Source organism: Entelurus aequoreus, linkage group LG09 (assembly GCF_033978785.1).
Source record: "Entelurus aequoreus isolate RoL-2023_Sb linkage group LG09, RoL_Eaeq_v1.1, whole genome shotgun sequence".
Lineage (NCBI taxonomy): Eukaryota > Metazoa > Chordata > Actinopteri > Syngnathiformes > Syngnathidae > Entelurus > Entelurus aequoreus.
In genome coordinates this window covers 47,121,093-47,134,741 of record NC_084739.1, presented here as the reverse complement: position 1 = coordinate 47,134,741, position 13,649 = coordinate 47,121,093, and the positions used below count along the sequence as shown (strand labels likewise).

The following is a 13,649-nucleotide window of genomic DNA, read 5'->3' as shown; positions in this document are numbered from 1 at the left end:
GCCTAGAAATTCTGTCCATAAAAGTTATGAACAGAATCGTTGACAAAGGGCAGCCTTGGCAGAGTCCAACCCTCACTGGAAACGTGTCCAACTTACTGCCGGCAATGCGGACCAAGCTTTGACACTGATTATACAGGGAGTAGACCGCCACAATAAGACAGTTCGTTATCCCATACTCTCTGAGCACTCCCCACCGGACTTCCCGGAGTACACGGGTCGAATGCCTTCTCCAAGTCCACAAAGCACATGTAGACTGGTTGGGCAAACTCCCATGCACCCTCAAGAACCCTGCCGAGAGTATAGAGCTGGTCCACAGTTTCACGACCAGAATGAAAACCACACTGTTCCTCCTAAATCCGAGGTTCGACTATCCGGCGTAGCCTCCTCTCCAGTACACCTGAATAAACCTTACCGGGAAGGCTGAGGAGTGTGATCCCACAATAGTTGGAACACACCCTCCGGTTCCCCTTCTTAAAGAGAGGAACCACCACCCCGGTCTGCCAATCCAGAGGTACTGCCCCCGATGTCCACGCGATGCTGCAGAGTCTTGTCAACCAAGACAGCCCCACAGCATCCAGAGCCTTAAGGAACTCCGGGCGGATCTCATCCACCCCCGGGGCCTAGCCACCGAGGAGCTTTTTAACTACCTCAGGAACCTCAGCCCCAGAAATAGGAGAGCCCACCACGGATTCCCCAGGCACTGCTTAGAAAATAGCATTCATAGAGTCCCGAAAGAAGTTGTTCATAAAGTCAAGGGAAAGACGAAAGTGTGTCATAGGAAATGGCTCTTAAAAATATCACTTTCATCCTCTTATGGAATACATTTGGACCGCTTGTGTCTGCAGCGATCACTTTGTAAAATGTTTGTTTGAACATTTGATTAGTTTGAGAAACTTTCCGTGATGCAATCGAGTTTATTCTCTACTATATTGGTAGTGTTTGAGAGCAGAACTAAAAGTTGAAATAAGGACAAGAGATCGCATTAGTTTGTTTGTGTTCATTTGTGGTTGTATGACTAAATATGACCTGCTTGTGCAAATAAACTAACGCCATGTTAAGTCCTGGTAATAAATATTGTGACTGTTGGTCCAATCCACCGTATTTTCATTGTCGATATTCATAACAGAAACTAAAAGCTTATTGCAGGAAAGCCAAGTGTTCTTTATTTGACACAGATGACCATATTCCAGTGTCTTTGGTGCCATTTGTTAGGATCAAGAAAATATCTCTAATAGTATTATTAAACTACATTAATTAATCTCTCATAGGCTCAACAGAATATACTGAATCGTGATACCCCTAGCAAACATTGCTCAACAACAGGGACATATATCGCTAAATAATGAGACCCAATATGAACTTCACATCATAAAAACAACTGCAGGCATGAATTGTAGATGTAGTAATATTTCTAGCAAGAAATCCATCCATCCATTTTCTACCGATTGTCTCTTTCGGGGTAGCGGGGGTGCTGCAGCCTATGCCAGCTGCACTGAGGCGGAAGGCAGGGTACACCCTGGACATCAATTGCGGAAAATAAATATAATTTTTCTCATTAGCGTCACAATCACAGCACTGGCTTCGTTATGTCAATCAACCTTACTTAGAAATGTACAAAAAAGTCCAACATTATCTTTCACGGATTAACGTTTAATTTGTGGACCCCGTCAGATGTAAAGACATTATGCGTCTCCAATCTTTTCTTTTCTAAATACTTGTTAGTGTTGAAGGAATAGAGGTCGAGGCAAGAAGTAACCTATTGGTGATGATGAATGGTTTAAATCTTTCAAAAAGTATTTTTCTTAAGAGTGTATAAATCACCTTCACCTCATTTTAAATATTTTTCGTACTTGGTTATATGTGTGCCTCTAAACCTTTTAAAATACACCCAAATCTGCACTGATGCACGTACATACAGTATACAGTAGCCCAATAGGACTGTAGACCATCACCTGAAAAGCGGAAGTGACTCAAGGCCACGTGATTGAAACCCAGCAATTACATAAAATGACAGCCCCTCCCCACAGGTTTTACTCAGGCTGAATGTGTACTTCCTGCCTGCTCAGGGATAATTTTAACAATAGCTCTGTCCCAATTTGGTGGCTGCATCCTACGCATTTGTGGGTTGCTGACGTTATTGAGGTGCGCAAAGGCTGTCCCAATTTAAAAAGCTCCAAGTGTACTTTGAATCTGGCCGACAAATGTGTCCTTTTCTCCCATTAGCAACAAGTGTGCATGGATTGTATCCTTCGCATCAACAACAAATGTCTTAATAATGTGTGACTCTATTAATTGACCTTTTAGTACCATTTGTACATGTTAAATCATATTAGTTGCTTGCTTGTAGACGCTATGTACATTTTTATTTCATTGGAAAATGTTAACTTTTATGTGTTCATTTCATTTCATTTATTTATTTATTTCAGGCAATGACATAAAGAAGTACAAGTTGACAAAACATACAGTAATAATATAAATTAATATAGTGCATGATTGTCCAGTTTTGCCTGAAAGGGAGTGGGAAGAAGATAATTTATTTAATCCCACCCCCAGTTCTCCATTTAGTGATTATTCACATGAGTTTCACTCTTACTTTGTTCAAGGATTATAATACAGATGTTGTATCATAGTGGCATTACCACAGGTAACAATAATCATTACACTGTAACAATAATTTGTATCAAAAATGTAGGCATAATGAATATAACAACAATGGTAATAGACAACATAACAATAATGGTAATAGACAACATAGCAATAATGGTAATAGACAACATAGCAATAATGGTAATAGACAACATAGCAATAATGGTAAGGAAACATCATTGTTAATGTGATCTTGCGTTTACGTTTGCTCTGCTGTTCTGTTTAGGACAATCAGGGTTGAAATGGACTCTTCAGACAATTTATTGGACAACACAGCAAAATTAAATACATTAAATAATATAGAAATAATAGTATATGCAGGTTTGGCTGATCATCTGAAAGCATTTTTTCTAACCGGTATAAATTAATAAACAAAGTGCTGAAACTACTGATGTAGTGATACATTTTTTGCCTTGATCGCATCTTTTCCAGTCTTCTTTGTTACGTTTACCTGAACATCTTTATCTACCACCATCTGCTGGTCACATTGTGTATCGCAGTCAGTTTAATTGCATCTCATGACACATACTAACTCGTATGTCAAAAGTGCAGATTTTAACCATTGGACTCCATCCATCCATCCATTTTCTACCACTTGTCCCTTTTGGGGTCCCGGGGGGTGCTGGAGCCTAGGTACTCCGGCTTCCTCCCACCTTCAAAGACATGCACCTGGGGATAGGTTGATTGGCAACACTAAATTGGCCCTAGTGTGTGAATGTGAGTGTAAATGTTGTCTGTGTTGGCCCTGCGAGGAGGTGGCGACTTGTCCAGGGTGTACCCCGCCTTCTGCCCGAGTGCAGCTGGGATAGGCTCCAGCATCCCAATTGACCCCGAGAGGGACAAACGGTAGAAATGGATGGATGAATAGCACTTTTTTCTCTAAAGACTCAAAGTGCTTTACATAGTGAAACCCATTATCTATATATTTTGGCTACATTTCAATCAGTGTGGGTGGCACTAGGAGCAGGTGGGTCAAGTGTTTTACCCAAGGACACAACTGCAGTTACTAGGATGGTGGAAGCAGGAATCGAACCCATATCTCTCAAGTTGCTGGCACGGCCGCTGCGCCAACCCAGCCATGCCGGCCTACTTTAATCAATATCCTCGACACACTGTATATATTTTGGCTTCAAACGAGTAAGCAAGTGAGTCATCTTGTCACGTTCTGCTCATTAAGGTCTACATTTGCATTTCAAAAAATGGGAAATTTCCCTGTAAAATAGGGGAAAATAAGAAATGCTCATCCCCTACGGACCAGATAGAAAAATGGTCGGCCAACCCTAACCTATGCTGTCAACATTCCTACATTATACATTATAGCATAATTACAACACTAACAGGTATTATTATTGAGAGATTGTTCATGCTGGCTCACATCCTGTCTTCCTTCGTGTGATATGCTAAAATCGTTACAATTCTAACAAATAGAATCAGTGTGTCTGATCATGCTCCTCTTTAGATTCGGATAACAAACCTCCCAATAGTTAAGATAATTATGAAAATGTGTAAATATAGAGTCTGAGTGGTAGTCTTTTTAAATCAGCTAGGATAAGCCGCAGCTCACTTGTGACCCTCATGTGGACAAACCACATAGAAAATGGATAGATGGATCGAGTTATGTGTTTGGATTCTGTGTCCGCTGAAATGACACTAGTCCAGACCTGGGCATTCTGCGGCCCGCGGGCCGCATCCGGCCCTTTGTGCGTCCCTGTCCGGCCCGCGTGAGGCCAATTATAAATTACAAAATAAATTTTAAAAAGTATCTATGTCGAGTGTGCAATACAACGGTGCTGCTTTTGTTTTGAAAATCGTTATTTGTATTACTTCCGTATGGACGTATGCGAGTGCGTGGTTGTGAGTGAATGTGAACAGCTGCAATTACAAAATAAAGTTGAAAAAACATCTATGTCCTGCGCGCAATACAACTGTGCTGCTTTTATTTTGAAAAGTATTATTTATAGGCGTGTGTCCGTGTGTAACCTGCGAGTGAAGGTGCACAGCGACAAGTGATGCAGGGTTTACACCCGAGACGCTAAAAAGAGAAAAGTTGATGAAGAATGCCGTGTTTTCAACAAGGCATGAACTGCAAAGCAACGTCCCCTCTAAGGTGCGTGCCTGCGCAATTGCGCACTGCTCAAGCGTCCGCTGCGCGCAGCAAGTATATGCCGCGCACTAAATCAAATCCCATCTGAATTCTAAACAAAATAAACATATTTATTCTATGGAATTTTGCAATGCAACTTTGAGTGACAGTGACAACAAGCGGCCCTAATGGTGTTCGTCAACACCGTTCAATTGAACACCGTTCAATTATTGTAACGTCTATCGAGATGCTTCGAGGACAGGAATTATATCCATCACTTTATTGAGCAAAACTGTTTATATTCGGACATAACCACACCAAAAACATGAGTAAAACAATTCTATCTCGAAAAACTAGTCATTTTCTGCCGTACAAACCAGGCCAAAACCAACTTGTCATCTGTCACCAACACGCATAGCACTAAACCACTGGTGCGTTTATGGCCACACAAAAAGTCGGACAACTCAAACACCACACAAAGTTACACTATGACTCCTCAGTCATACGTGTGCTTATTTTACTGTCATTTATTATTAATGTTAATTTATTTATATTAGTCATGGAATGCTGTTACACACACTATGTTGAAGTATTACTATTATTATTATTAATTATTATTATTATTATTATTATTATTATTATTATTATTATTATTATTATTATTATTTATCTTACGGTATATATCAAAAATAATATTGAGCAAAATTTAATTGAAATATTGTCGATGTGGCCCTCCAGCAGTGCTCGGGTAGCTCATGCGGCCCCCGGTAAAAATCAATTGCCCACCCCTGCACTAGTCGGATATTTTATATGCTATTCAAATTCACATTTAATAATACTCCACACTCACCCCCATTTTGTTACCAGTACATTATTGTCGTACATTTGTACTATTCAATTGTGTATTTCTACTTTGCTGTACAACTTCCTTCTTCATGATCCAACACTTACTGTGTTGTTATTGTTTGTACTGTAACGGTTGGTCTGCCAGAGTCATTCTATTCAGAGTCCGAGCTAGAACAGCCGAGCCAGCTCTACCGGTTGTTAAAACCAACTGCCTTTTATATTCATGTACAATACATACTTAAAGTTAAAGTACCAATGATTGTCACACACACACTAAGTGTGGTAAAAGTTGTCCTCTGCATTTGACCCATCCCTTTGTTCACCCCCTGGGAGGTGAGGGGAGCAGTGGGCAGCAGCGGTGCAGTGCCCGGGAATCATTTTTGTGATGTGTTTTAACTTTGGAACAGTCCCTGATATAACTGTCTAAAGCATACAACTGTAAATGGTAAATGGGTTATACTAGTATAGCGCTTTTCTACCTTCAAGGTACGCAAAGCGCTTTGACACTATTTCCCCATTCACCCATTCACACACACATTCACACACTGATAGTGGGAGCTGCCATGCAAGGCGCTAACTATGACCCATCAGGAGCAAGTGTGAAGTGTCTTGCTCAAGGACACAACGGACGTGACTAGGTTGGTAGAAGCTGGGGATCGAACCAAGAACCCTCAGGTTGCTGGCACGACCACTCTCCCAACCGGGAGAGTGGCCTGTACACATGTGCAATTACTCAAGTATCCTATGTAATATGTTGGGCAGATTACGATACAGAGTTATACTGTACCTATAATCAAAGCCTCTGAAATATAACACCGGAAATCACAAAAAGATTTTTAAGAAGTCTTACCTCTTTCACTGACACTTTCGATCTCAGCATCCTCACAGCTGCTGTACTCGGGTGTGGTCCCTCCCTCCTCCTCTGAGCTGCTGACGCTGGTTTGTCTTTTGCCTCCGGAACCAAGCCCTCGTTTGGATTTATATGGCCTGGGTGGCGGTGGACGTAAAGATTCGGATTGATCTGAGCTTAGCGAATCATTGCGCAGCATGCTGTCTGCCTTGTCCCTTTTGGTTCGTTTCACTACAGGTCCCTGGCCTGGGGTTGATCCAGTTATACCCAAAGATTTTCTGAGTTCTGGGGTTTTGTCTTTTAGGGCAGGGTTGTGTTCATGCAGCCCTCCAGCTGTCCTCTGTCCAGACACTAAGACATCTCTCATCTTCCCCATAATTCCACTGCCACAACCTTGCACTGGTAAAAGATGGCCCTGGCTTCCAGTAGGAACTGGCCCTGCTTGGAAAGGGGGGCCACCGCTTTGGTTCATGTTTTGGTAGCCCCCCTCTAGTGTCCGCCTCACTGCATCACTTCCTCCCACAGGATCAACCTCCAAAGAACCTCCTTTTGTAAGCCGGCGGCTTTCCCTGCGTTCCCTAGATTCACCCCGGAGATCTCGATCCATAGAAACCTGGGTCTCCAGCTTGGCATGGCCTGTCCTGCGGTCTCCCCGACCGGTTCCTGCACCGCCTCTTCCATTTCTCCTAGATATATGAATTTGTGGACGGAAACAGAAAGAAAAAAATAACATGTGACGGTTAACAGAAAATGTATCTTTTACTGTGGAAGAAACAATACTTTAAAGCAGGATTTATATCCCACAAAGACCTTCTTTGACATTTGAAGATTGAGGTCTAACATAAAAATGTTCGAGCAGTGCCAAAAGATGCAATCACTTGAAACTACAGCATGTCACCAGTCGAGGAAAATCCCTCCTCTGAATGGACATTTAGAGGGTTTGGCACAAAGCCCAGATTTTTTTAAGTATAAAAAACATGTCAAATCCTCAAATTATTACTTTTTCATTAAGTTGTCAGTTATTCTGGTAACCATGTCCACATCAACACCGTATGAAAAAAATTGTCAACAACAGAAGGAGATAACGTCCACAGTAACCTACCACATAGTGAAGGACATACACTATTTGATTTATTATTATGCAGCTCATTTTTATTTGACAGTTATTGAAATATCTTTTGTGACATCATGCACAAAAATGCACTTAATTTGTTTTAAACTAATCTAGTGGCGTTCTGTACAAAAAGTGCACTTTAACTTGGTGTTGTTTTGATATGTCATCTTAGTGACATCATGCACAAAAGTGCACTAATAGCTTGTTTTAAAATGTCTCTGACAATCTTGCATGTTGTGTTTTGGAGATGACATGAATGTTTGTGCCACTGCTTAATAACTGATTAATAAATACAGTTTTGGTAAATTGACTTAGTTGTCATTTCCCTCTCTGCATGAAAGTTTAAAATGAGCATATATTAATGCAGTATGTTTTAATGTAGACACATAGAATCATCATACTGGTGTGATTATATGCATCAAGTGTTCATTCAAGGTTAAAGCAAAATATTGAGATATATATCGTGTGACGTGACATGGCCTAAAAATATCAAGATATTAATAAAAGGCCATATCGCCCAGCCCTAATCGCTAGCAAATATTGCTGAACAACAGAGACATATATAGCTAAATTATGAGACAAAATATGAACCATAAAAACAACTGCAGGCATTAATTGTAGCAGAAAATCAACTGCAAACAAACGTATACTTTTTCTCATTAGCCTCATAATCACAGCAGCACGGCACTCATTATGTCAATCAAATATGTTACTTACCGATGCATGTATAAGTCCAATTTTGTCTTTAACGGATTAATGCTTAATTTGTGAACCCTTCAGATGTAAAGACATGATGTGCCTCCAATCTTTTCTACTTTACATACTGTGAGTGAGGTTGGAGCGAGCAGTACCGTCTTGGTGATGATCAATAGTTTAAGTCATTAAAAATCTATATTTTTCTTAAGAGTGTATAAATGCACTCAATCCCATTTTATTTATTTGTTTCATGATCACTTATATATTTGCCTATAAACCTTTCAAACTACGTTCAAATCTGTACTGATTCAGGTAAATAATCAGTAGCCTAATGGAATTCCAGACCATTCCCTGAAATCCGGAAGTGCCCACATGTGACCCTAGATCACGTGGTTGCAACCCAGCTATAGAACATTCATCTACCGAAAATGAAAACGTTTGACCACAAACTCAGTCGCTGCTTTGTGACATTCATCTAGCGGCAGACGTGTACTGGGGCTGCCCACCTTGGAGCCAGTCAAAATCTGTTTCTTGTCATGCTCATCTAAATGAGAAGGCATTAATTTCAATTCAACAAATAATTGTGCTAAAATGATAGGAGGTTTTATTTCCTGTTTTATTCAGATGACGTGCTAGCGTTACTTCTGCTGGGATGAGACTTTCGCGACTTTCATTTATATTATTGCATGCTGTGTATTCAAATGTTCCAGAGTATTGCTTGTATGTTCTCCTCTTGATGAACTAGCAGCCTTACAATTATTACAAGTAGTGCTGTTGTAAACTTTCCTTGTAAAAATTTGTCAACTTTAGAGTGTTTTTTGCGCCCGAGGACCGGCATTTTTCGATCTGACGTTACTACGCACGTTGCGTAATGACGTCATCCACCCGGAAGAATCAATAAGGGAACCGTTTGAAAAAATGGCAAGCATCCATCCATTTTCTAACGCTTGTCGCTCTTGGGGTCACGGGGGGTAGCTGGAGCCTAATCCCAGCAGCATTTGGGTGGAAGGCGCGGTCCAACCTGGACAAGTCGCCACCTCATCGCAGGGCTAACACAGTTAGACAGACAACATTCACACTCACATTCACACACTAAGGCCAATTTAGTGTTACCAATCAACCTATCCAATTCCATCCATCCATCCATCCATTTTCTACCGCTTATTCCCTTCGGGGTCGCGGGGGGCGCTGGAGCCTATCTCAGCTACAATCGGGCGGAAGGCGGGGTACACCCTGGACAAGTCGCCACCTCATCGCAGGGCTAACAGTTAGACAGACAACATTCACACTCACATTCACACACTAGGGCCAATTTAGTGTTACCAATCAACCTATCCAATTCCAAGGAATTGTTAATCTGATAATCTGGAAACGGTTTTCAATTCCCATCCCTACTAGTAGCATTGTTGGAAAAATCTACTCACATCTGAATCGCAATTCTTATTCATTACGAATATGAATATATCCAAAATTTTCAAGAATTGTTTTTTAAAATATGTTTTCCAAGCCGTCAAAGCAGAAAAGCTACTGCTTTTGTTTGTTTGTTTTTATTTATTTATTTTTTATTTATTGAGACAAAGATAATTTATGTATTTAATATTTGTTTACTTACTATAGTATATTATTAGTTTATTATTTATTTGTTCACTGTTCTGTTACAGAGAACAAGGAAATAGGATAACATTGCTATGGTATGAAAAGGGGTAGGATTAAATAAGCTCAGCTTCTTCCTACTCCTTTTTGGACGTGCTGTAATGAAACAACTGGAAATATGTAATGAATTACATTGTATTGTATGCATGTTCACAATATACTGAAACTGAAACTATCAATACACCCTCCATCACTTCACTGAACTTCTATCCAACTCTGAACGAGCTAAACCAGGGGTCACCAACGCGGTGCCCCGTGGGCACCAGGTCGCCCGTAAGGACCAGATGAGTCGCCCGCGGGCCTGTTCTAAAAAAAAAAAAAAAAAAAACAATTTAAAAAAAAAAAAAAAAAAAAAAAATTTTTTTTTTTTTTTTTTAAATTAAATCTACATAGAAAAAACACAAGATACACTTACAATCAGTGCATCAACCCAAACAACCTCCCCTACGCACACTCATCCACACCCACTCACACAAAAGGGGTTATTTCTTTCTGCTACCAATATTCTGGTTCCCACAACATAGACAACACATCTGCAAGGGACACAGTCCCTGAAGCACACATGATTGTATAGGCTGCTGGTCCACTAACATTTTCATTAATTACTATTTTTTATGTAATTATTTTTATATTGTTTTACTTTCTTTTTTATCCAAGAAAATGTTTTTTATTTATTTATCTTATTTTATTTTATTTTTAAAAAAAGGGCCTTATCTTCAACAGACCAGGTTGTCAATGAAATTAGATTTGTTTAAAGGGTTTTTTAAACCAGGCCCAGTCCAGATAATGTCCAAGTCGGACTCAGCAACACACACCTTCATTCATGTACACAGAAAAAAATTAGGGAACACAACAGATTGCATATAATTTATAAACAAAATTACATTTTCAAAATAAGTATTTATGTACAGTCCAGATTATGTCCAGGTCACTCAAATTAGGGAACACAACAACAGATATCATATAATCTATAAACATAATTATACTTTCAAAATAAGCCTTTGAGGACTTCTCATCTTTTTTTTAATGTTTTTTGGCATCATTATCGTTTTCAACCATGTAACATTCTAAAGTTAGAAAATACTGAATAAATGTTTTAAAGAAAGTAATACTAAGTGAATATCTGTTTTTGGCTTTAAAAATAAACATTTTACCGAGTACTATAATTAAATTGACTAAATCATGATTGTCAATGAACTCTCCTAAAATAACAGAAACCACATTAAGCTTCATAAACAAACCAATCCTTAAACACATTTTTTCAACTTCCACCCAAAACAAAGACACAATATGACAATACCAAAACAAATGCAGGGTGGATTTAGGCTCCTGACAACAAAATCGGCAATCATCTGACTCTGTCATATTCCATAATTTTAACATTTTCCCTGTGGGTAAGAAGTTATAAATAATTTTAATTTGAAAATAACGATTTTGCACATCGATAGTGGTTTTATAGATTAGTTTGAATATGGCATCCCATGGCAACGGGCAGTCAAAAAAGTCCTCCCATTTTCCATTTGTGTTGTATGAGGCAGCCTTCAAAGATTTATTTATTAAATAAAAAATATATATTTTTCTATTTATTTTAGTTCCTTTTTGCCAACTAGAATTTCTTATTAGAGGTTTACAAACTAATAATTTAGTAGTTCCATAATTAATTATTTGTTTCCATCTTTTCCCAATTACTCCAGTTAGTTGATAAAATGAAAAGCTTGAGCAAGCATCACCATACATAGCTCTAAATTCATCATACTTCATCATTTTACCATTCTCATTGATAATATCATTGACAAAAATGATTCCTCTTTCAAACATATTTTTCCAAAAGAAAGGCTTTCCATCTATTACAATATTAGAGTTCATCCATATTAACTGCTGCAAAATATCGTCTCTTTTTTCTGGCACATAAAATTGAAAACACCACTATGAGTGGATTGTTTCCTTTATGAACCCCGCCATGTTTCCCAGCAGACTCTCTGGGAGGGAATCACTTGTAAAAAAGGATACAATTCCTTTTGATACAGTACATGTTTTTTGTCCAACAGTACATTTGTGTACCACTCAATGTTTAAATACATCTTTGGAACAATTGATACTTTTAAAGACAGACACATAGCTTCAAGGTTGAGAAGTTTCAGGCCCCCATATTCATACTCTTTGTACAAAACCTTTCTTTTAATCTTTTCTGGTTTGCCGTTCCAGACAAAATCGAAGACTCTCCGCTCATAAATCTTAAAAAAGTTTTGTGATGGAGCTGGTAATGACAAAAACAAATGAATAAATTGAGGAATAATTAACGAGTTGGCAATAGACATTTTACCATACAAGGTTAGGGATTTCCCTTTCCATAATTGCATAATTTTGTCCAGCTTTCTTAGTCGATTATCATAATTTACTGAGCCTAGATCTTCCAGATTTTCTGGGACAACAACACCAAGTATGTTAACTGGTCCATCTGTCCACAAAACAGGCACTTTGCATTCCATTCGAAAGGGGTCACCAACGCGGTGCCCGCGGGCACCAGGTCGCCCGTAAGGACCAGATGAGTCGCCCGCGGGCCTGTTCTAAAAAAAAATAAAAAAAAAAATAAAATTGTATTTTTATTTTTTTTAAAATTAAATCTGCATAGAAAAAACACAATATACACTTTCAATCAGTGCATCAACCCAAACAACCTCCCCCATGCACACTCATCCACACAAAAGGGGTTATTTCTTTCTGCTACCAATATTCTGGTTCCCACAACATAGACAACACATCTGCAAGGGACACAGTCCCTGAAGCACACATGATTGTATAGGCTGCTGGTCCACTAAAATGTTCATTAATTACTATTTTTTATGTAATTATTTTTATATTGTTTTACTTTTTTTTTTTATCCAAGAAAATGTTTTTTATTTATTTATCTTATTTTATTTTATTTTTTAAAAAAGGGCCTTATCTTCAACAGACCAGGTTGTCAATGAAATTAGATTTTTTTAAAGGGTTTTTTAAACCAGGCCCAGTCCAGATAATGTCCAAGTCGGACTCAGCAACACACAGCTTCATTCATGTACACAGAAAAAAATTAGGGAACACAACAGATTGCATATAATTTATAAACAAAACACTTTGCATTCCATTCGAAAGGACGTTCCCTTTAGATTTCCGATCCTTAACATTTTACATTTATCATAATTAAGCTTAAGGCCAGATTGCTGTGAAAATATGTCCAAAAGATTAAGAAGGTTCCGCAAACAATGAGGAAAAATCTTATCTTTGTGAATCAGCCTTTTCTGACATGAACTTCATCAAGAACAAACACAGAACACGCCTCGCTGATGCACATCTGCAAGACTCACTCAGAGTTGCAGTGTCAAGTTACACACCAGAGTACAACACACTAGTTAACAGCATGCAATGCCAGGCTTCCCACTAACTGACAAAGAAACAGATAACAGATTTGGTGTCCAGTTCAAAGTGTGACATGATTTAAACATTTGAGAGTTTACTTTTGTATTTTACATGAGTTATTATTTGTACAAACATGGTGCAAAGTAATTCATGATTTGTTAAAAAATGTTTGTGGCTAGCTAGTTAAATGGGATATTGTAATTTCACAAGACTGTCTTAGAAGTGATCATTTGAAAATGTTCAATTTGAAAAATGTGCACTTAGAGAAAATATAAAAATAAAGTGTTGCATATTGATATTTATCTGTTTCTATATATATTTATTGTGAGAAATCATTAAGATGATCAGTGTTTCCACAAAGATAA

The 13,649-nt window shown here is 38.6% G+C and overlaps 1 protein-coding gene across 13 annotated transcripts in view; it reads right to left on the bottom strand.

Moving 5' to 3' along the window:
* LOC133657486 (regulating synaptic membrane exocytosis protein 1-like) overlaps nucleotides 1-13,649 on the bottom strand; it is a 273,490-nt gene that overhangs the window by 127,237 nt on the left and 132,604 nt on the right. For all 13 annotated transcript variants that reach the window (XM_062058859.1, XM_062058865.1, XM_062058868.1 and 10 more), the window contains exon 6: nucleotides 6,426-7,111. In XM_062058859.1, the coding sequence (XP_061914843.1) occupies nucleotides 6,426-7,111 (686 nt within the window). The remainder of the gene's footprint in view (nucleotides 1-6,425; nucleotides 7,112-13,649) is intronic.